Source organism: Hippoglossus stenolepis, chromosome 8, assembly GCF_022539355.2.
Source record: "Hippoglossus stenolepis isolate QCI-W04-F060 chromosome 8, HSTE1.2, whole genome shotgun sequence".
NCBI classification, from domain to species: domain Eukaryota; kingdom Metazoa; phylum Chordata; class Actinopteri; order Pleuronectiformes; family Pleuronectidae; genus Hippoglossus; species Hippoglossus stenolepis.
In genome coordinates this window covers 7438379-7463872 of record NC_061490.1, presented here as the reverse complement: position 1 = coordinate 7463872, position 25494 = coordinate 7438379, and the positions used below count along the sequence as shown (strand labels likewise).

The 25494-nt window shown below is 41.2% G+C and overlaps 1 protein-coding gene across 1 annotated transcript in view; it reads right to left on the bottom strand.

The window, feature by feature from the left end:
* Positions 1-22250, bottom strand: part of cdk14 (cyclin-dependent kinase 14) — a 151061-nt gene extending 128811 nt beyond the window's left edge. The window contains exons 1-2 of the mRNA XM_035163227.2: positions 21739-22250; positions 15142-15173 (exon numbers count right to left, since the gene is read on the bottom strand). Of these exons, the coding sequence (XP_035019118.1) occupies positions 15142-15173; positions 21739-21832 (126 nt within the window). The 5' untranslated portion in view covers positions 21833-22250. The remainder of the gene's footprint in view (positions 1-15141; positions 15174-21738) is intronic.
* Positions 22251-25494: the final 3244 nt, after the last annotated feature.

Genomic DNA, 25494 nt, shown 5'->3' with positions numbered 1-25494 from the left:
AAGGAAATGTAGGTCAAATCAATATATAGTTTTTTTAAGAGTTTGGAACATAGACTGTGTATCAAGATGCACCACATAACAGTTTTTCCCAAAAAGTGAAGCCAAATCATTTCACCCCCTTGTGGCTGGCTGCAGTACAGGTTATATACCCCACCACCTGTGCAGTGGATGTAGTTAAAGCAAATGTTTTCTCAAAAAAAGGTTTCTCTCATTTTAGGTAGATTTTTATCACACTAATGAATGTCCAAGTGTTTAATGTTTTCAATATGTTTGGTTTTAAATAGTTGATGCGATTAAAAACATCATCCACACACACATCACTACTGTGCAAACTCTAGCTTCGGATGTTGTTAATTGTGCAAGGTGGTGGCAACCATATCTGAGATGTATTAGCTTTGTTTTTGTACGGGAGGAAGTTGTGATGCATTGTCCATCAACATCTATCTATTAATATCATCTATCATCATTATCGTCTTGAAAGCCTTTAGGCGGAGCTTCATTTTGGACTTGCTTGTGTTTCTTGAAGATGTTTCACCTCTAATCCAAAAGGCTTCTTCAGTTCTGAAGAAGAAACACAAGCAAGTCCAGTTGCCTATGTACACTTGTACAACTTCTGAAGATACCATGACTTGGATAACTGAGAATCTCCACAGATACCCTCGGACCTTTTAAAAAACATCCAAACCAGCTAAGCAGAGATCTGACAGAGATTCTCAGTCACTGCTTATAAAACGAGCGATGGGGGACCATGGTGGCCTTTGGCTTTAGGATGCTGACCACATAATCACGTACTCAGTTTGTGTGTGGCGAGGGAATTGTTGTTTGTCATTCACCACATTTCCTGTCAGCTCTCTGTTTACTATCTAACATGGCGAAAATGCTTGAAAAATGTACAGTCCAAAGTTAGGGAAAGCTCTTTGTCTGGCTTTAACTAGATCTACTAAAATAAAGCATGGGATTGTGCCTGTAGTCAACTTGCAGTTTACACCCAGCACAGCCCACAACAGAGAAGATATGTATAATCCCCACAGTTTCAAGGTGGGACCTAAGATTACTGTGACCAACAATCAGTAGCCAACCAAATGTGAAATGAATATCAAACTCTCCATTTGTTCCTGAGTTATGGTGCTGAATAATGTCCAGAACAGTGTTTTTGCAGAACTTTGTGATGCTACAGTGGAGTTGACCTTTTGGATATAAATGTCAGCATTTCATCACTTAAATCCTATTTCTATGAATTTTTATATTATATATGTGAATTATTATGGTCAAAACATATGCAGTTCCTCTCCTATCTTAATTTTAGAGCGTGAAATGAAGAAATAGTAATAACACCATAACAACTTCCTGAGGTCACAGTGACCTTTAACCAAAGAATTGTTATCAGTTCAATGAATCAAAGTGAATGTTTCACTAGACTGGGATGGACTGGGAAATGCCTCCTTCTCCAGCCAAGGCTATTGCTGGTGTGTAGCATAAAAGGTTATGTAGTTCCACTGATGTATATTTACATATTGATCATGGCTGAGACATAGTTGCTCATGACAAACACAGAAACAATGACAATCCAGCTCTGCAGTTCCCCTCAGCTCTACTGAGAATCTTTCAGCTTATTGTTTTGTTTTTTTCGTTTTTTTGCTCAGCAATAAATGGCAGACAAAGTTAGCATCTTGCTAGTTTACCTAGTAGGTAAATAGCAAAGTAGAGACTAAAATCAGCTAAAAGAGAACAAATACTGGACTTACGCTCATCAATTGACTAGTAACATGGCTCCCAATTAATGTATATGATGCTATGTGTATATCGGAGAATGTTTGCTTATGTATTCACCATATCAACTCTAAGGTTATATTTACATCTCCAAAGGCTGTAGAATTAGATCAATGTGTCATAATCCTATTGTGAAGTGTAATGAACATTATAGACCAGCAGGGGTTACGACATTCACTCTCACTTCAGCAAGGGTAATGAGCATTCTGCATGACTGCCAGCCCAACCCACTAAACCCAGCACATAACCGTCAGGCTGATTCACAGTTATCTCCCATTCCATTAACCTTATTATATCTCATTTCCTGGAATCGCCTTCCTCCATCATTTCTTCATGTGAACAGTCAGAGCCGATTCCCTGCTAGCAAACACCAACAACATTGAACCTGGGAGCATATGGGGAAGCTCCACAGCCTTCAACATGATGGATGTGACATCACATTCGACACCATCATCGCTGCAGGCTTCACGACAGAGGCCCACCAGGCCTGCCCCTCATCTCCATTTGCATTTTAATATCTCAGCAGAATTTAATCCATTAGGTTGCCCCCAGGGCCGATTAGTGGAGGGTTAATTAAAGATGCGATTAAACCACGTAAAATTTATAATGAGATGCTAACCCTGCGAGGGATGGGCGATCTGACGATTCAATATCATGATCGATCTTGAAAACGTCCACAATCTAGTTTTCTAACAAATTGTAGCATTGGTGACATTTGATGTCCTACTCTTAATACTCTGTCTACCATGATAATGTGGATCAATGCTACTCTGACGTACTAACAGAATCATTGGCTAATAGATGACTATGCTAATTGGCTAAATTATGTCACACATCTCTATCAGAGGGTATCTTTAATGTATTTGTTGTTGCCCAAAGTTGGTGCAGAGACGACTCTACATTAGTTGTGTTGCAGTGGTTCGGCTCTGCACACGCACATATTTCTCAAAGGAAAGTTTTTCCATAAACTTTGTCAGGCAATGGTCGGCACTCCCAGAGGAAACATGACAAATCTATTGAGGCATCTCAATGAAAACATGCACAGGAAACTTTCTAAGTGTTTCCCAAGGTCCTGACACATAAACAGTTATAATTGACTCACTCAGTACAACAATAACAACTACTACAGTTTTTTCTACTGATTACTCTTCTTTAAGTGGATGCATTATCTAAGACTGCCGGTTACAACTGTATACATACATACACACATTCAAATTAAGTTGTGTCTTAAATAGTGATAACAGATAAACCCTTCGACTGGTTAGTATGCATATTCTCGACAGTACATTTCAAATTTGGAGAGCGAGATCACAGTTCAGATCAAATTGTGGGTTAAAATGATGTGATGGGATATTTTGGGAAGGTGTCCCGTGTTGGTCTATGTTGTGATTTGATTAGCCCACGCTTTATCCCTGCCTCTGCAAGTGCTAACACTCATGCTGACCATGATGCCGGATCGGACTTGTATTCTAAATCTCTCCGAATTAGCTCCTCAGGACCCCGAGGCCGATGTGAGCGTTGGTAGGAGACGTCTTGCTAATTTACACTGATAGTGCTAATCCTCATATTCTGTGGGAGGGAAAGTTAAACTGAATGAAATTAAATTGCTCCTCAACGTGGACTCCTCCAGAAGGAGGTGGGAGCTTAGTGAGCGAGTACATGGAGGGCTTTCCCTCATTCGATTCACTTTCAACTCAGCCATCAACCTCAGTTTGGGAGAATTTCTCACCCGGGAAACATGTGCAGATTAGCCGGCAGCTGTCACAAATCAGACTGACAGAGGCAAATAAACATGGCCAGTGGCGACTTCAACTGTGACAGTCCGTCAGTCAGGATTAGCTGCCACAGTGGGAGTCATATGGAGGCAGACACATGCGCTAAAAGTTAATGAGTTCACTGAAGCTAAAAGGCTATATGCTAAAATTGGACTCATGGAATGGGACAGCACAATATCACATGTGTATTTTTAACCTCCATTGAGTATTATAATTTGTTCATTTCTACAGTCCTAATCCCCTGCTACTCTGTTCCTGACCTTAGCTGTGGGCCGTGAGGAGAAGTGATGCCGGCTCAGTGATGGATGCTTTGGAGCTTAGATTTAGACTAGATCAGTTACTAGAGCCATTCAAATGAGATCAAAGGAACGACAGTCTGGCCGGACAAGCAAGCAGCAATCACTCTGAGTCAGTGTAGAGGTTTTCAAAGAGAGAGACGTCCTTCCCCAGGAGTGCTCCAAACTGTTTCATGGAAGGCTCAGTGAATGCAAGTGAGAAGATTTTACACAAGTTATCAAAAGGTGATCACGAAGAACAGCCTGTAAGTGCGATGTGGTTTAAGACAGCTCAAACATACACGTTTTTCCACAGTCAAAAACAAATAAATGCCATTGGACTTTTATTTGGTTTTGATATTATATCAAACCACAATATTGGTCTCTCTTTGTTTAGTTGTTCAGCCCCTCGTACTACTTTAATTCAGTCTCACTGTAATAATCTAATTTCCAGCAGACTGATGTTTTAGGTTAAAAAAGAAGCTCAGATAAACCCACTGTGCACAACCTGGTTAATACAGTGAAGCATTTACCAGCTAAAGAGTTGAATATATCCCTGAGCTACAAGGAGAGTTGAAATTGGAAACTCGACTGGAAATTCAACAAAACTCTTAATGAATGTAAATGTTGGTCTGTGTTTGCTGAGTGTCTAACCAGACAGTGGTTTGTTAATGCGTTAGCCATGTTGACTTTTAAACATGTGGCTTCAGGAAATGTTTACCAGGATAATGATTGGTCCATGTGTCACACTGTGTGTTGATGAGTGTCGTTTTCATTAGTCCACGTCCCAAACCTGAATGCAATAAATGCATTACACAATAAAAGTTTTACTATTTACATGGATTAGAAAAAGTATAAAGTGTGGATCTAATTTAAATACTAAGAGAGAATCTGGGACCTTTTGATAAGTGGAATCTGGGCCTTTTGCTTTTACAGCATCTTGCAGCCATTAGTAAGCTTCAGCTTGTGGTCTTCTACATCCTGGTCTTTACTCAAACCTAAACCTAATTGCAGTCCTAACCTTAGGGCTGACAACAGGTCGTAATGCTTCATAGAAAGCTCCTCAAGCTGTGAAAACCACTCAACACCCAAGTAAACATATACAGTATATACACACAGGCACACGCATGCAAACACACTCTCAAGCCATACAAAAATACATTTGTAATCCTCCCCATCCTGGTGTGCTCAGCCACAGAGGGGAGTGTGGAGTGTCGTTTCTTTGGCAGCAGCATGATGTGGTGCGCACACACACACACACACACACACAGACACACACACACCATACCACACCACACCCAGCAGAGAGGAATCTATCAATATCTTCCTGCAGTTCAGGGAAAATTAGAAAAAATGAGAGAAGAGCTCAGAGGTCAAACAAGAGGGAACACGGAGAATCTTGGATATATTTTCACACACAGACCTAAAAGACACAGATCCAGGGCGTCAGTGGCATCTGGTGACTGCCCTTAGACTCATAAACACTGATGTCACGTTTCTATACAACTATTAATCTGATTTGGTAAAAATGTAAGTTTATAGCTCAGTGAGACCGATCTCCAGTAACTCAGGTACTTCAGTCACTGAATGTCTCAGATAATGTAATATGGGAAGAATGTTGAAATTACAAACTCATCAAATTAAAAGTTATAAAAGGGCATTTTCAAGGTCCATAAAAATCTCCTATAAATATTTACTGGTGATGATTTTAATAGAAAAGGTTTTCTTCTGCTAGTAAATCATTCCTAACCTTGGAAGCAGTAGTTTGACAGAAAATAAACAAGTAAAGGTCCATTTATAAGCACTGAGATTTTAAATGAGTCGTTAAAGGATTGAAAATCAAATTGTGACTGTTAGTATGCTTAGGATCAGAATTAGGCAGATAAAAAAAAGGACAATATTAATAAGAATGTCTTATATCTATACCTTGTTTCCAAGAAGCAGCAATATATTCACTATCACTTAATGTACTTGTTATTTTCTCAACTAGTGGATTCATGTTTTGCTTTCTCAAATGAAATAGTTAAAAAAAAAAAAACTTGCTGCGGACCAAAATTCAGAAAAACCAAAAGATATTGATACAGTTTGGGAAGCTCAGACACGGAAATGTTGATGTTTTTATTTGGAAAATTACTGAAGCAGCTTATTGATATCAAATAGTGGACAATTAAATTAAAATAGATTCGTTAATCAAAGTTATCCCTAATACATTTATTGTGATGACTTTACAGAGGAGGCAACTTTAGAACAGGGAATGTGTTTATTAATTAAGTACCAAAGTATTAGTTGTGCTTTCAAAATGCAGGGTTGATGCTTAGAGTATGAAAGAGTAGAATGGGAGGTAGTAGAGCCTTCAGCCATTTGGCTCCTCTCTTGTGGAACCTGCTCCCGGTTTGAGTTTGGGAGGCAGACATCATCTCTACATTTTAGGTTTGACTTAAAACATTCCTCTTTGAAAAATCTTACCTGCTTATAGCATATGGCTATAAGGTGAGCCCTGAACCACCCCTATAGTTATTTTACCTTGGGCCTTAGTTTTTTGTCCAAACTACTTGATTGATATTATAAGTTGTAGTATTGTCTTATTAGCATTTTTATTATTATCACTGTTACTATTATAAATAGGTGCTGCTATCATTGCTGTAATGGTCATAATTGCATCTATAAGCATCACTATTATTATTTTCATTACGACAACCAGTCTGAGATTTTGTTTAAATAAAACAGTTACACAACTGATCCTGGCCTCTCTCCTCTCCCCTCTTTTCCTCTCTCCTCTCAAACCAATTGGTGGAGGCAGTTGCACCCCCACTCTGAGCCTGGCTCTGTGGGTGGGGGTCGTTTTCTCTCCACTGTCTCAGAGAGTTTGCTCATTGTGGAGACTGTTGGGCCTCCCTGACAATGTAGAGTGCTATTGGGATTTTGCACAGCACGCCACAAATACAATCAAATTGAATTAAAACTGCTGAGTGTTCAACCACCGTGCACAGAGTCCTAAACTCCATTAGACATTCGATACTGTGCTAGATATTCAGGGGACCACTATCTCCAAGCAGGCGCAGGAGTCAAAGGTTGCTGCTGACAGCTCAGAGCTCCCAGGCTTGCTGTTTGACAAATTCTCCTATACAGTGAGACTGCGGCGATCAATCACACTCTGATTGTCTCTCCATAGGCCTGATGGAAGAGAGCCAGGCATCAGCTGAATTCTATAGAGACTGGCAGCGAATCAACCATGCAGCCGAGGCAACAGTATTGTGGAGTCTGGGAGTTAAGTGTAAAGAAAAAGACATTAGAAATACTTACTTTTTAAACATTAAAAGATTGAAAAACCAATATTTCTCATCTCTCAACAGTTTATCTCAAGTCTATCTCATTCTGACTCACTTAGACATTTCTTTTTTATTACTGGAGACTTTTTGAATTGAAGTGACTGGCCGCAGGCTTATATTAGAAGCACAGCATAATGATATCTGTGAATTCCTGGCTGTAGAGTGTAGACTGTGACCTGCAGCTCGTTCTAATCCTCTGCTAGTTAGCAGGTTGCCGTGTCACAGGCTGGGAATGCTAAGTCTAAGATGTGACAACAAGCATCTGACAGTAGCGATCTGATATGTATTATATCCTCAGCTAGAGTGTGCAGAGGCTGCGTGTCCTTGAGCAGATACAAACTGGGTCATTGCTTGTGGTGTTTATGTATGAACACAATGTAATCCCATTAGATGATTCCCAATTGGGCTATCTTCCTTCAGTAGTGGACATTAAAGGTCTGGTCCTCGTGATGTAAATGTCGTCATTCACCTACGTCCCCTAGGATACACATGGACCCCGTGGACGGCAGAAAGTATTCTAAACCCTTAAGGGTTCAACCAGCAGCAGCACACGTTCTAATGTTTGGGCTACGTCAGCCATGCACACCAGTGCGTCAAGAGTGGGAGCAAGATAAAAGAGAAAATGACAAAAGAAAATGTTAACAAAAACTCAAGCGACAGCTTTACGGAAGAAGACACCCCATAACGGACAAGACGAGGACAGTCAGCCAAACAAGGACATTGTTAAAAAGATGGGTCTGAGGTAGTATGGAGATATTCTGGCTAAATAAAGTCCGACAAGAAGCAGAGTAGCGTGCACTGCAAATTGTGTTGAAAGCATGTTCCCACAAAGACTGGTAATACCATCAATCTTTTTTACCATCTGAAGCAGATATTACAGAAATAGTTGCTTCATATCTGGATATATATCGATACCGACTGATATCGCCCAGCCATTCTACGTTATCTCTTCTCCATGTTTGTGTTGCCTTCATGCAAATGTCCTATCTGAATCAATGTCATGTGGAGGAACACAAAGTGTCACCCAGATTGAAAACAGTGATTTGTGATACAACATAATGGAAATTGGAAATAATTGAGTCTTCTTTGGAGGATGCGACTAAACATGAGCTGTGGGTCTGATAAAATGGACGGACTGGAATTCCAGACGTTTGATGTGGAAAGGTAAGATTCCACTGCAATGATCTGAGCCACAAACACTTCCATCACTGGGGAAGGGGATTCCAGTCTAATCAACACCACAATGTTATCCACTCCGCAGGTGGAACTGCCTCCGACCCATCTCATTCATCAGAGGTCCTTCATCTCTGCTGATTCATCGGATACGTCCTAATGCCTTTTCTCCTCCTCCTCCTCCACACTCATTCTCCTGCTCCTGGGCTCCACACTGTATGGAATCTAAGTCCAGGTTTACATCCATGACCATGAAGCATATAAAAGCCAATGGATTTGCATAATGATAACCAGAGAGAGCTTTCATCAGCAGCCTTCACTTTGTCATTTCAGGGCATGTTATGCACCAAACTGATTGTGTTGGAAATTTCAAAGCCCTCAGAATAGGGATTGGTAATAGAACTTCAACCAGACAAAATCAATTTGAAGAGACTCTGCCTCCACACACACACACACACACACACACACACACACACACACACACACACACACACACACACACACACACACACACACACACACACACACACACACACACACACACACACACACACACACACACACACACACACACACACAGTTACACGGATAGCTTTACAAAAAAACTTTACAAAACAGCTTCCTGCTGCAGCTTTAAAATGATGTGGGAGCAGAGAGTGGAAAAAACATGATACTTGTAAGGACCAGATTCCAGACATCTAAATAATGAGTTGAAACAGGAGAGAGCTCCATAAAACTGAGAGGAGCTGCAAATTCCAATGGTCATTGTAGCTTCATCACAACACATTTTTTTTTATGTTGATATTTAATACATTGTAAATTATTGCTTGAAGTTATATAGGTGTTTTAATAATTGTGACCAATACATTTACTGGCTGAATATCGTACAGCTGAAAATATATGGTTACACTTTTTCGAAGCAAATCTTTTCCACAAATGTATACTTTTCTTTTATAAACTAAAAAATGAAATATAAGCCAATACACAATATCTGTAATGATCTAGTATCAAATAATACTTCAGCCTGGCTGATGGATTTACTGGTTGGGTTCTAATAGAATGTTACCATAGTCAGAACCAAACTAAAATAAGTAAGTAAGTAAATTAATGAATTAATTAATAATGAAGATCTTTTTATTTTCAATTACAAAAGAGACTGTTCTGTTTCTTTGATAAGAAACTTTGAGATTCCTATGAAAAGGAAATATAAAATGTTTTTTTTTTAAATCACATGAAAGAAACTCCTGCTGACGGCATGGCATTTTTTTTCTTCAACCAACTAATTGAAGTCAACAGTGCAGCAACGGTTCCCACAGCAACTACTTTTCCTGGGTTTAATGGGCAGTAATGTAGCAACAAACTGAATTTGGCCAAAGACAATAGCCCACAACAACATATTCACAGAGAAATGTGGTTAAAGGGACAAGTTAAATACAAAGCGTTTTAAAGAAGCTATTCACTGGGAAAGGATGAGTTTTTGCTCAGATTTCTCAGTTAAACATAGACAATGTATGTGATTTTCTGTCTTCAAATGTGATTTAAAGGTAATAAAACAATGAAAATTAACAAGGTGGGGTCTCCTTTAATCCTTCATTGAAAACCAGTGAACAATATAATTCCATACTGAGACAAAAACTGATGAGCGCAGCAAGATTCATGACACGGAAGCGCAGATAAAAAAAACAACAAATGACAGCATTTTGCTTTTAATGGATTCCCAAGGCCTTCCATTAATTAAGGAACACATTCATTGCATTAATTTTTGATTATGACACCAAACATTAAAATCATTCGCCTCAATTGGACTGAGAATAGATAATGGATATTGTGTACGAGACAAAGACAACATGGAGAGCAACAAAGAGCGAGAGCACACAATGAAGAGAACAAAGATTCAAAGATGACTGTAACAATCCTGATGTCCCATGTCATTTTGTACCACAAGATTCACATGAAGCCAGTCAGGTTCCAATGCCTGTTTCAGTTAAATACAGAGTAAAACACAGGAAGAGACAAGGAGAAGAGCTCATGGTGTTTTCATCCATATACAGACTTCCTTCCCTGGTCAGAAAAATCGTCTTCAGTTCAAACGTCTCTGGGCTGTGTAGCTGCTGACTAGTCAGGCGTCCTCACACGCCACTACATTACATTACCCTCCAATGCACCAACACTAGCACAGGATATGTGCGGTAAAACTCCTTGTTAGTATTGAGGAAAGGTTCATAAGAGGTGCTGCAGTAACCCGCACATCCAGCGTGAGGTGTATTTGTATTAAATTGTTTTATCGTCACATTACATTACACCTCATTTCTCTTTGCCATCAGTGGGTTCGTTGTCCAAGCAAGTTTACACTCAAACACCCGGTTTCAAACGATTCACTGTACACATTACCTAAATAATATGAGCTTGTTAAACTGGATGGATGGATGGATGGATAGATTTTAAAAGATTTTAAAAACTTACATAATACTGTATGTTGTACATATTTTGTCATAAGTGCAACTTTCCTGTAGTGGAAGCAGAGTGAGATATAACTTGCCAACTCTGCCTTTGACTTTGCTTATAGCACTCATCAATATGGAAGCTTCCAAGAGAAAAAAAGACAGTGTGAGTGTGTATCAAATGCAAAATCTTGAAATCTAAAAGTAGTGTAGTTAATAGAGGCAATAGAAGTGTAACGTTAAATAGTTAAGGAAAAAAACTAAATTAGGCCTCTTTTGTTGTGATGCCATTAGCCTGAAAAGAGAGAAACGTGTCCTGATGTCTGAGTGTGGGCTGCTGCCTCTCAGTTTGATCAGCCATCTTTATGGTTTGAACAGTCACATAGTTTCCTCTTCACCATGATAAATGATCCTCAGCTCAACAGGCACCAGTAGAATACAAGTTCTCTGAGTCGGTCTGCTTCTCTCAGGCAGACCGAAGGTATGAAAGCATGCACACACACCATCACGCTCCTATATGTCCACATACTGTAGCTGCACACCATCATCCACTTTCCAACAAGCATCATGTTGCAGGACAGGAAGGAGTCTTTTTCCCCCTCAGATTCTTTACATTCTTCCAAAGCAGAAAGGCCCATTTATAGCCAATTGCCCGGATAATTCCCATGGCACTGACGTCTAGAAATGGTCTGCTTCATGTTGTTTCACCACAAAAGTCCCGTCCTCAACGAGAACATGGGATACTAGCTTCTTGTATAAATAAGCACAGGAAACTTGACAAAATGCCCAATTGCCAGATATATATGTGACATTTGTGACATCGGAGCTCTCTTCTGACCCTTTGTCAACTAAAATAGAGACTTTCCCAAAGTCCCGTCAGTGAGAAACTGTCATAATGCAGCATTCCTCATCGCCCCATCAACACCTTCACACTACAGCTGAGGCTGCAGCGTAAGAGCAAACACGTTCTCCTCCAGCCACAGTGAAGAACTGACACAAGATATCAGCTGGAGCGGAAACAAGGCCGTGCTGCAGATGTCAGGTTTCATAGAGCTGTAAGTAGATAACGGTGAAAAGGTTGCTTCCTCTGAGGTCCCGATAGAGTACACAAATGCTGAAACTAACAATTAACTCGTCAGCCAAGTTTATCTGTCAGTATGAGCATATCACATCCCAGTACTGCCAAAGGCATGTTTCTTTAATAACCAAAAAGCAAAAATCTCTATTAATGTTATTTCACTTTCACATATCGATGTCAGGGTATTGCCGTCGGCCCAGAAACAGTAATATCGGTCTGTAAAGGTTGTTTTACGATGACATTTGCTCAAACTAAATCTAGAAACCATCTGGTCAGACTACAAGTAAATCAGTCGATTGGCACACGGTGAAGCTGCAAGGATGTAAAATATTCCTTCATTCCAGTTTCTCCCTTGTGAACGTTTGTCGAATGCAACAGAAATCATCGGATTGTGAAAGGAATTCTTCACGGTTTCCATCCGCCATACAGCCCCGGACCATGAAGCGAGAACATCAGCAGAAAATGAATCAATACTGAAAATAATTGTTAGCTGCAGTCCAAAAATAGAGCAGAGAAACAACATAATGGCAGCATCCTATTTCTTTACCACTTCAATGATTTTAAACTCAAACCATCTGCCTTTGTTTCTGACTGGCAGGCTAACTGATCTCGGAGTCACCTTGAAAAATCCAGCTCTTAATTGCTGCCAATACGTCTGATTACATCCATCCATCCACTATCTGTACCGCTCATCCTCTGAGGGTCACGGGGCAGGAGCCAATTCCCAGCTGACATTGGGTGAGAGGCGGGGAACACCAGACACTGGGGAGGTCGCCGGCCCCACAGGACTCTCACATAGATACAAAAAAAAAACCTGAACACACAATTCAATTCAGAGTCTCCAGTAAACCTGAAGGTCTTTGAAGGAAGTAAATGTGTGAGGCAACAGTGCTTACCAGCGCCCCCTGCTGGTTATACCGCTGATTCCGATTTTTTGATGTGAAGTGAATTGTTGGCTCAATGAGTAGGTTGGGAAAAAACGACCACAACAATCATGGCTTTGCAGGCAACATTAAGAACGGAGATTTGAATCACAGCTGCACGGGTTAGTGTAAGTACCTACCGACCAACCGCTGCACAGACATGTCTGCTACATCAACACAAAGCATGCTGCTGTCTCATCACTTATTCATGAAGGGATGCCGCCGCCTCATTTCACACAATACACTGTTACTTTGAGTCAAAAGAGCTACGAGGCAGGATTTCCCTTTCAACACAAATCCAATATCCCAGTATCCTCAAACCTATCGTCTGCCTCATCAGCCAGCCACCTACGACGACAGCAGACTGAGAGGATGTGAGAGAAATCAATGGTCTGCCTAGTAACAACCCCCCAGTGTTCCTGAGACAATACACATAATGTACAGGATGAACTAAAAATGGTTCTAAGTGATTTTTTCACAGCATTAACACTGAGGGGCTTAATATTTCTGGTTGCTTTATATCGACATCATCACTAATCAGACTCTGATGTGATTGGTGTCAGGTTTACAAGATTGGAGAAAAACCATGAAACACAACCATGTCTGATTATTTTAACCATAAACAGTCGATTTTATTTTCTTGCCCACTCCTAAAAGCATCTTCAATCATTTCTGGACTCCACATTGAGTCCCACGATCTGAAGCTGCAATAAAAGACACAGCTGTTCTGGTACAATACATTCTGGGAAACAATACAGCTGCAAATTATGGCGAGCATCTGCTCCTGAGACCATAAAGCAGTGCTGATCAATATTTAAATATCAGCAATGGTGCTACCTTAACTGAGAAGCTGCTCACACATACAGAGATTTATCACCAATGTTCAGCCATATTTCCAGCAGCAGGCAGCTATTTTCATTAAAGCAATAGAAATACTACCAAACATTGCAGTTTGGTCATTCCTGATATATGTGTCATTCACGTCGTGACCTTGACCTATTGACCTTCGACCACCAAATTTGAATCAGTTCATCTTTGAGTCCAAATGAATGGTTATAACAAATTTGAAGACATTCCCTCAAGCTGATCTTAAGATATCACGCTCAAGAAAACATACACATGATTTGCGAGGCCACTGTGACCTTAACCTTTGACCTTTGGCTACCAAAATCCAAATATTTAAAAGCCCAATCCAAGTTAGAGTGATGCAAAATGTGAAAGGATTTCCTCAAGGAATTGCTGAAATATCGCATTCACAAGGCAGAAAATGTGCTTTGTGAGGTCAGAGTGATCTTGACCTTTGACCTTTGACCACCAACATCGAATCAGCTCATCCTTGAATTCAAGTGAGTGTTTCTGAAGAAATTCCCAAAAGGCATTCACAAGAATGGGATGGACGGACAAACAACCTGAAAACACAATGCCTCTGGCTACAGGCTGTTGCCGGCACGGAGGCAAAGAAAACATAATAAAATTAACAATGGACATAGTTTGCGAATGAACAGAAATCTTCCCCAGGAGTTGTCTGACAAGACTTGAAACAAATGCATCATGTTTGTTGTTGAGAACAGGGAACTTAACAAGGCCAATATGTCACACATGTGATGTCATGCCATCAAACACTAGCTACATTTTGAAAACACAGTTAATTGAGGTCCCACATTGGAGTGATGTAAAATGCATATGGAAATAGCAGTTTTTCAGCTATTTTAACCATCTGGTATTGGTGCAACTCTATAGCATTTGTAGCAGTGAACAATTGTGATATTTGAATGCTAAACAGTTTTTTATTGAATGTCCACTTTGCTCTTTCACACAACACATCATCCATTTCAATTGAATCACACACTCACAATGTGTCAGGGGATCAGGGCTGTTTTTACCAATGTCCCTGCATAACACTGCACTGCGTAGAACAGTGGGAACATGGAGACAGATTCAGCAGAACACTGTAGCTGCTCAAAGAGAGCAAGAGGAAAACATTTGACTATTTCTTTACAGTCAATTATCCCTTTAGGACAGGGAGTACAATGTGAAACGAGGTCGGACCCATGGGTACACTCATACAGAGGGAGTGTGGCTGAGGCATTAGCTGATGTCTCGTTTGTCAGGGCAGAGCAGCACTGGGATGGTGACGTCTCCGGTATGAGAGGGGAAACCACCGTGTTCCACACATGAATGTATCACACGGCAGAGCCACTGAGCTACGGCACCGTCCACATCCAAAGAAATCAACTGTGGTGCAGAATGTTTTGACAACATCCGACCAACAAGGCCTTGATGAATAATTGTGGTGTAAAACACTCTGGTGTCACAGCCCTGGAACTGGGCCGGTGATGTCACAAGCACAGCAAAAATTCACATGCGTTCGACCTACCTCATCAAAGCCGCTGTCTTCTTTCTTGAAAGCTGAGGGGGGGGGAAAAAAGAAGAAAGAGGGAGATAATCAAACACTGGTTGCAACGACATCTTCTGAAGAATTAACAAACTAAAATGTCTCGTGGTGGAGATGCAACACGGCCCACAACCTCCTCGCCGTGCCGCAAACTGTCAGGAATTCGTGCTGTGCCCATTGAAGCGGCGCGGCTGCTGGTGAGGTTTGAGCTGAAGAGCAGTTCACTGGTCCACATGACAACTTTCTCAACTTAACTACCAACATGGAGTTTCATTAGGCCAGAGATATGACATACTCTACCCAAGCAGAAACTTGGTAAACTTAAATGTGGAAGTAAAAACAGGGATCTTTGTGAAGAGAGAGAGAGGGAGGGGGAGGGGGAGGAGAGAGAGAGAGAGAGAGAGCTCTACACTTTTAAACCTATGATCATATCATTCAGCTGATGATCGATACAGCTGATGTGTTACTGTAATGTCACAGTCAGTTAATCCGCCAGAGGAAATGTAAGCCAGCGTCAACGGCGTCAGCTCTTTTCACCAACAGCTCCGTTGACATCTTTGTCGATGTCTTCTGTGTGTGTGGCTCCGCTTTTTTCATGCGGAGATATTTGCTGTCTTTTTTTGTGTGTGTTAGAAACGTCATCAACAAGTCGCTCTCAGTCAATCCTGTGGAGAATCTCCTGCTGTGGTCTCACATCGGCTCCTTCGGACATTCTGAGGGGTTTTTACTCGGGGGCTGGCCGGAGAAAATCAAGAGGCTCTCACTGTAGCGTTGACTCATACATCCTCTTACTAACTATACTCAAGCTCATGACATCACTCTTTTCACAAATTCACATGACTAATGCGAAAAAAAAAAAGCTGTTGACCCTGACTGAAGAATACCTTATTTACACACGAACTAGATGAACTTTTTTTTTTTTTTTACATTGGAGATGAAATAATTACAGTAGTTAATTCAAAATATGCCCATCCACAGAAAACGAATCAGCAACGAGTTTTATATTTTGCTGCTTTTCTTTGTCGAAGTAAATTTAATATTTCGGGGGTTTGGACATTGAATGGCATCGCTTTGCGCTCTTTAAAATCCTTATTTGAACTCTTGTCTGAAAAATGACAACTCGTCAATAAGATGTGACATGAATGAACCATAAGCTGCAGCCCTCATGAATACCACCATCAGCATTCTGTAGTGAAAATATATTGTTTATAAAAATAAAAGAATAAATGGACTGACACTTCAACATGTGACCTGTATTTGGATAATGACATGTGATCACAGGCTTTTGAGGGTCAAACATCAGGTTGAGCAGAATTGAGGCTGAAAAGCATTAGGTTGATGCGATCATATAAACGGCTTCATCAAAGTTTTTTTTTAAATCACCATTTATTCAATGAATTGTGAAAAACAGCTACACATCATGTATTGTGTGTTCACATTGTGCCTCTCTGCAATATTCACAAACCAGTGGAGTGTTAATGGCCAAATGCACTCAGCGAACAGAGCTAGAGGTCATGTTGGATAAAATTGACCTGAAACTCGATGCCCAACTGTGGCAGTTTTAAGCCATTTGTCCAAAGCTCGTCCAAAACCATGTCCTTATAACCGTTTCCATTAAACCTGGTTATTAAGATTTTTTCCACACAAAACCGCATAATCAGGATCTCCCATAAAATGTCATCCCAATAGTTCTTTCAGCCAAACAGTTGGAGACACAGAGGAAAGAATCCTCCACAAGCCCATAAAATGTACGATTATCCCTACAAAACTGACATTGTGACATATGTTAATGATTGTTTTATAAATATGTTACACTGATTGTGTTGAAAATTGTTGGACAAATGTTATAACCAGAGAGGTATTTCCTGCACAGTAGGAAGCACAAAGCTACAAGCAGAGCTACATGCACAGCTAAAGCACACATTCCCACTGTTACATTGATTTCTGCCAAGGACAGTAAAAACTTTTAGGATAGTTTAAAGATGCTGCGTGATTCTCCCTGTGCTTGCGATGGCATTGATTAAACAAATGAAACATTATGTTCTAAATCTTTTATGTTAATATGACAACTACTGAGAAATGTTGCAGTTCCAAAATTCCACTGTAGGGACAGAATTATTTGATATAAATTGTTGTGTTTTTTACATTTACATCTTTTGAAGCCATTTTACTCTTTACTGATGTCAGCTTCTGTAGAAGGACAACAAAAAAGGTATAGAGGAAGTAATAATTCAATTCATTTTCAGGAATATGCCTTTTTGTTTAGCTTAGCATAAAGACTGGAGGGGGAATAGCTAGCCTGGCTCTGTCCAAAGAAAACTAAATGTGCCCCGTCAAAGGTCACAATGTTAAACATTTTATACCATTTATTCAACATACAGTTTCCTGCTGGAGCTACAGTATTTCTTGGCAGAGCATCATGACATCACAGTGAAACGTATTCATTCATTCATATTCACAGAATCACAGAAAATCCTTTGTTTCCACCTCCTGATCATTGCGTTGTGTTCGCAGAGCCATTGTTAGGATACTGAAACATCTGGGGCTGAGCACAGTGCAGACATCGTCAGATTTTCACCTGACATCACAGAGTTAAATAAATCTAAGAGGTGAGACACTGTGCTGCTTCGAACTGTGACAACTCCTTCTGCTCTGTCTGTCTGATGCTCTCCTCTTCTTCACCTCCCCACTAACTCTCTCTCTCTGTTGGTGTCTCATCTGTCGGTCACACTCCTCCTCACCTCTGCTCTCTCCTCCTCTTTTCTCATCCTCTCTCGGGTCCTGCTCATAAAACGGTTAAATCAGCATATTCAAACCAAAATCGAACTGAATCTCTCCGTTATAGGATGTGGTGATTACATCACAAACATGTTACATGGATCTATACATAGACGTCATCAATAATTTGAACATATCATACAAAGTAACGCATTAATGCACTATCCCATTCAATTGGAATACACATTATTCAATATGAGCTGACAGACACGCAACACAGCAACACAACTGGATGCCAGATACAGATCAATATTCAATGCAATCAGGTCCTTGGTGCTATTTGAAGTTGTGACATACTGCAGTGTAATCAGTGGATTGTGTGCTCTGGTAACTTCTGTCTTCCTCAACATCATGTAGCCTCATCCCTTCTTCTTTGTGCTCTTGTTGCTCTTTCAAGTACTCTCTCTCTCGCTCTCTCTCGCTCTCTCTCTGGTCAGAAGTGAGGCAGACAGCTGAGATCGTCCCCTCCTCTTCTCTACCATCCCTATACACTGCATTTGAATACTCCACACTCACAATGTAGTTGTGCTAATCTACCTGTTTTTGTGCCATACACTGATCCAATCACCGTTCATGATTGTGTCCGTCAGAATCAATCAAAAACATGTTCAGGGCGATGGGCAGTGACTCTGTGGACAGGGGTGTGAAGGCAGAGGGGCACGATGCTGCAGGGCCAGAGTGTGAGATTTGACGTGACCTCCAGAGAATGTCCTGAAAATTGGGTTCGGACCTTCTCTGGAGTTTGCCTTTCACACAGGAACAACACAGCAGGAGATTCTCCGCTCATTCACAACAACACAGAAATCTCCAGAGTGTTCAGGTGAGGGGTGGAGCTGCAGACAGAGGCAGGATGTAACATATTAATCCTGCTGCAGAGATCACGTGATTTTGTTTAGAGCGTATCCACGCTGGCGTTGGCTCTAATAACCAAAAGCTCTCTTGACAGCTTTGTCTGTGTCTTCTACGTGTACGGCTCTGCTTTTTCAGCCGGTGTTAGAAACGCCATCAACACACCCACTTGCCTGCAGTGAATCCTGCGGAGGAATCTCCTGCTGTGTTCTCACATCGTCTCCTCCGGACTTCCTGCAGACTTTATACTAAGGGGCTGCTATACAGTTGTAGGAATTCTTGTTCCATACATTTTCACTACTGTTACGTATTTGGGAATTTTGCATTTCTGTATTTGGAGTGTGTTTCCGTAAATGTTTTTGTTACTTCTTTGTCCTTAGGGGCCACCGTACGAAACAGAGAGGGTAAATAGATAGGCTTTCTAATTAAGATGGCTTTGCAAGGATGCACCCTGAAACTGATCCACACACTGATATCATGGCCATCCTCTGCAGCTCCTGACAAGCAGTTGGGGGTTAATGGCCTTGCTCAAGGGCACCTCAACGGCAGAGGAAAGTTATCAGATAAAGAGATCATTATCATCAGATGAAGGGATTAATGTATGTGTTATTTGTTGGCTTTGTTGAGTCACTTAATTACAGCAAATTAACACAGTCCACAGTAATTTGATGTATCAGTCAGGGGGTAGGAAAATAATTGATATTTAATATACTTTTAATAAAAATCTATTAAAGGGGGTTTGAGATGTTCCATCATTTCCATATAATCCAACTGGTTCCTCCTCCATGATCCTGAACATCCCATGCTCACATCCACATGTCAGACTAACAGCTCTCTACCTGCCCAGCTCACAGAAACCCTGCATCAGTGCTATTAGAATAAAAAAATATCATTGACGCATTATGTTGCACATTCATAATTTTGACACGCGGTGCAGCCTGACCCACTGGGACCCGTTGGATCAACACAAGGACATAGACAATAAAGCGTTTCTTCAATGTGCTTTGTTAAAGCATCTGTCGAGCGACGCGAGAGGCCGATCGATTGCTCAGATGTGTGGATTTAGATGAGAGGGGAGATGGCCAATAGGAGATGGGCGTCAGCGGGGCAAAAAAAGTCAATGCCAATTTTTCTTCCCACGCAACATCGACCCAAACTCACTTCTTATGTGCTGCATCAAGCTTTTCATTCCCTACACACACTGATTCAGCCCTGAAGCCTGTGAAGATCTCTGCTCGAGTGGCCAATACATTCTCCTGTAATCACATGAAAATTGAATAAGCTACAATAACAACAACCATTAGTTTTTGTCCTCACAACGAATACCTTGTAAATCTCGTCGAATATCGTCGGATTTTTTTAAAATCAGACAAAACCAGCTCTTTGAAGACGTCACCAGAGGCTCTTGGAGACTGGAATGGACATTTTCACCCCAATCTCTGCTTTTGACGGGGTGAACAATTAATTACTCTATTGAAAAAATATTATTCGATTATTCAACAATTAAAACAATTGTTACTATCCACTCTGTCTGTTTTTTTTGGAAGTTTAGTTTTTTCTCTCCAAAGTTACCAAGTGTTCGCCTATGGTTGGAACTATTGGGTTTCTCTATGATACTGTAAGATCTTAATCATAAGACTTAATCTATGATGTGTCTTGATGCAGTGAAAATAAAATGCAACGACTTGAATTGTTTCAGCTCTTTTTTCCCCCTGTTATTATGGGTGTTTTTTTCCCTCACTCTTGTTGAGGGTTGAGGACAGAGGATGTCGCACCTTGTTAAGCCCTCTTACACAAAAAGTGACTTGTGAATATGGCCTATACATATAAAATGTGATTGATTATTATCAGACATATATTCAGAATCAACATATATGTCTTACAATATGCAACGTGTCCCATGTAAAACACAGCTTCATCACCACAACCAGATATAACAAATTCATGAAATGTAGAATAACTGTCAACTGCTTTGTTTCACCTTCTTTACAGACGGACATTTAAGCTGATGTATTGATGGATGTTTTTTTAATTTTTTAATTTGTACTAATAAGTGCAAGTATATTCCAAGATCAAGCACAATCTAAACATGACAGTGGAATGCAATGTTAAACATGATGTTAAGTATTTAAACTTATATGTGCTGATATCAGAGATACATCAGTTCATGTGTCGGCTACTAAGTAACAAGAAATCCATTATAAACCACTGCTGCGGAGTTGACTTTTACACTGTAAAATTCTTTAGTCACCAAATTTAAGATATTTTCAACAACAAAATAAGATTTTTAGATGCTATTGTGGGATACATGGTTAAATGAATCAAATAACAGTTGTAATGGTGTATTTTCATTTATACAGAAAATACAGAAAATCTAAAAACTGTTTGCAACATATATTTATGTCTGATAATAGACTGATCGGTCAATCAACCACATTCAATAACTGCATTTCTTACATGTGGTAACCAATGGATGAATTCAATTTTCCTCCTGATAATTTTGAATTCATGTTGAGTTAAAGCGTACATATGTAAGATCTTACACATGGGATTGGGACTTGACAGAGTGACGATGAAGATGATGAATAATGATGATATTTATTTGAAACTGTGGCCTGATGTTAAAATTTAAACCACAAGTTCAACAGCAAATTTGTATGTTATACTCTTTTCAAGCACTCTCTCCTCAGAAGTGTGTATCAAGTTTTTAACCGCATGAACGTGCCAGTCCCATAAAGGGTGAGGTACATTCTGCAAAAGGAAACATGGACAGACCAAGTGGCTGTGAGGTCTCCATGTCTGTGAAGCTCAGCGAGCAGAGGATGAAGCAACAGTGTGCTCTGCTGCAGCTGCTGCAGCTGGAGGCAGCTCCTCCACCAACATTCCGCACAAAGAGGCTGGAAAATGGGTTCATGGAAGAGAAGGGGGGAAAAAAGACGCCCCGTTACTCACCAATGCTCCTGAAACTCTCGGACAAAGTTCTCCTCAACTTTTTCATTTTGCCGATTTTCTCCGCGGGCTTGGAGGCTGGCATCAGGTCGCACATTGTCGTCTTCTTCTCCCCCCGACTTTGGCGGAGGACTGGCGGCGGACTGGACGCGGTTTGCAGCGGGGAAGCAGGACCGCTCTTCGGTCAGCGCTGCGGGGCTTCTCCAGCCCAGCTGCTGCAGCGCCGGAACACAGGAAACGGAGGCGCAGCTCCTCTCATCAACTAGTCACAGCAACTGTCCTCTGGTAGATTTTCTCTCAAGAAGGCAACTACATTTCCAAAGAGACGATAAAAAGTCCGCGCTGAAGCAGGAGCATCCACAGGGAAGCCGTGCGTAATCGTCTGCGTCTTTCTGCTGCGTCTTTTGCTTTTTGGGGGCTAAGATCCTGAGGATGAGATCTCGCTCGGACTTCTTTCTTTCCTCAGGGTCTCGGTCGTTCCCTTGCTCCACCGCAACCGAGATGTCATTTTTGGGATTTCTCTCTCCGGTTTCGACCCCTCCAGGCCCCGCCCTGGATGCGGATTGGAGGAGTCCCGGGGTGAACCGGGTTCCTATTCGCCGCGGAGAATGGCTGTCAGCGGAGCAGCGCCGCCCCCCCACGAGGAGGAGGAATATGCTCATGAGCAGCCGGGTTGGTGCGTGCGCTCCTGCTGGAAACTGCTGCCCCCCCCCTGCAAGACCCAGGGCGAGGTGTTCCCCAAACATCAGCCCCATCCGCGTTCTCCTCACTTCAGCTCGGAATCCACGCCAGCTGCTTTTTCCACTGACAAATGTCCTGCAACTGCCATTTGTATATACAGGAATGATAAACAATCGAGGCAACGCAGATGTACACAAAAAGATTGAGTTATCCTGACCCTTTGTCCTCCTTGTGCGTTTGGTGGAAATATTTAGGTTTTAAGCCAAGAAAACAACTCAACACATGAAACCATCATTATGATACGTCAGCATCATTTTAATAGTTCTCCTCCAACAACAGCCAGTGGCCGGAGGCATGATGTTTTCAGGTTGTCCGTCTGTCCGTCCGTCCGTCCGGGTCTTGTGAGCGCGATATCTGAAGTACGCCTACAAACGTTCACTTGGAGTCAAGGATGGACTGATTAGATGTCGTTGGTCAAGGTCATGGTGGCCAAAGCACATTTGTTTGCCTTGTGAACTCAATACCTCTGGAACACCTTTAGAGAACCCTTTCACATTTGGCACAAACATTCTCTTGGACTCAAGAATTTACTGATTTGATTTATATAGCCAGAGGTCATAGGTCAAGGTCCCAGTTAATGTGAAAATGTTTCTTCAATGTGATATCTTAAGATCAGCTTGAGAGAATTTCTGCACAACTAGTAAACATTCACTTGGACTCAGGGATGACCTAATCAGGATTTGATGGTCAAAGGTCAAGGTCACTGTGACCTCTCCAATCAGCAATTATCGAGGTAATTCTTTCCGATTTGCACACGTGACACAAATTTGGACTCACGCATTAACTGATTCGATTTTGCAGGTCAAAGGTCACAATGACCTTATATGAATCTGGAAAAAGAAATGATGTAGACAGAAACTGCACGAGGCAAACAACCAAAGTGCAGTATTTCTAATTAGCATGATTATCTACAACATTTTTTCTCTCTCTGAAACAACTTATTTTTTCTCAACCTTCCTTTTGCCCCAAACTCTCCTGACAATATCCAGCTGCCGGTTCGGCAACGACAGTATCATATTTAGTCAGTTAATTTGCAGTGTATAGTCAGGATTAAAAAGGCCTGTGGGATTAAAGCTATCAAAGCTATCCAAACCCTGCATCAATAATCTAAATCCTGCAGTGTTGAGCTCGTGCAGCTCTGTTCTGCTTTTGTCACGTTCCCGGCTGACATCTCCCAAACTGCCAGTGTGCGTCTGTCCTTCAGTCACCACAGCAGCCACATGAGTAATTCAGAGGCACCATAACATGGCTCAGTGTTTGGATCTGGCCCTCGACTGTTACAGAGCAACACAGTCTGAAAATATCTCTGGAATGCAGAGGGCTGAAATGTTTTCATACTGCTCCCTAATTGGTTTGACCAAACCCTGCAGATAATAGAGACAAATGTGCAGCTCCGTTAGTTTAGAATCTGCCCTTCATTACAGTGCGGCACACACATTTTACACAAATTGTAACAGTTTACCTCAACAAGAGAAAGTAGCCTATGTCTATGGTGGGGAATGTATTCATAAGTATATTATCCAGTGTATTAAAAAAGTCAGACTTGTGGTGTTTATGTTGAAATGCTGACAAGAATCAAGCATTTCCTTCAACTCGTGTGTGGTGGTGGCACCAGATGGCAGCAAGGTAACTGTATTTCTCAGCCCGTGAATCCTGTCAGGCAGCGTGAGCAGAGAAACCTCCTCTTGTGCAGTAACTACCCCCTGGAGGCTGTTTGAATACACACTGTAAGAGAGAGCAATGAGAAGAGCACCTCCCCTTGTTACATACATCACGTATGACTGAGCCGTTTGACCAGATAAGTGTTTGTGTGGACTTTGTTAATCCCAGCAATTATTTGTGAGATCACCTCACTGAGGAGAGATCAATACGTGTGTATAAGAACGTGTATTCATCTCCACAACAGTGGAACATTTTTTACGATGAGACCCCGTCGGTGTGATGCTTCTTGGCATCAGGCCAGTGAGGACTGGAGAAAGGTAGAAGCCCCCGGAGTGTAAACACTGGTGGTAATGGCAGCAGATGGAAGACGGAAAATTTCCATTGGAAACAGTGGGATCGACCTGCGGGATCAGGTGGGGATGGGGAGGTGGGGGGGTTGAAGAAAAAAGGAATGACAGGAGCCAATCAGGCTTCAGTGACCGAGGCGAGGGAAGAACATTCAGACATCAGACTACAGGATGAAAGAGACTTTTGACAGCGTGTGTGGAAAATGAAATTCAGTGATCGGGACAAAGATCTTTCTTATTGAACTTCAACCAAACGCACTGTCACCAATGAGTCTAATGCGACTGGTAAAGCCCTTCTGTGTGAGCCTTATGTTCTGGTTGAGGTCAATGTTGGGGTTAGTGTTACTTGAGGTTATTTCAAGCGTTCTCCTAATTTTATGCTTACAAATGATACTGAAGTGGTTCATCAAAATGTGTCAGAAGTACTACTTTCTCCCCAAGCTATAAAATATCCTTGAACACAATTCATTTTCATTCTGAATCCTCAAAAGCTCTACAATCACAATCTAGCTAAAAGTATATAAAGAACAAATTTCCTTCTGAATTGTAGTGAGGGTGTAAAGCTGCAAAAAAAAGGAAATGCTCGACTCATATTAAGTGCACTAAAGTAGAGCACACATGTAAATACACTCACTCACATCCCACCCTGTAGTGTACAGTATATTACAGGAATTCATAACTGCACCAAATATTTGTTTTTAGTCAACAGATAATGAACAGGAAAAAGTCAATGAATGCACATTACAGCTTTAAGTCAACCCAAAATATTGATTTATAGAAAGGTGAAGTTCTCCCTGTAATTAGCCAGATTTTTTCCTCCTTGAGGAACAACTGTTTAAGAAGTAATATTGATAAACAGCTGTAGATGTAGATTTCTACACGTCTTGTCCCAGCTACCAACACTTAAAGTTTTAATAAAAGCAGCCTTCAGATGCTGTTGCCTCGTCACTGAGACAGGTGAGACGTCACAAGGTCCATGGGACCGAGGGGAGAAGCTGATAAACTGTGC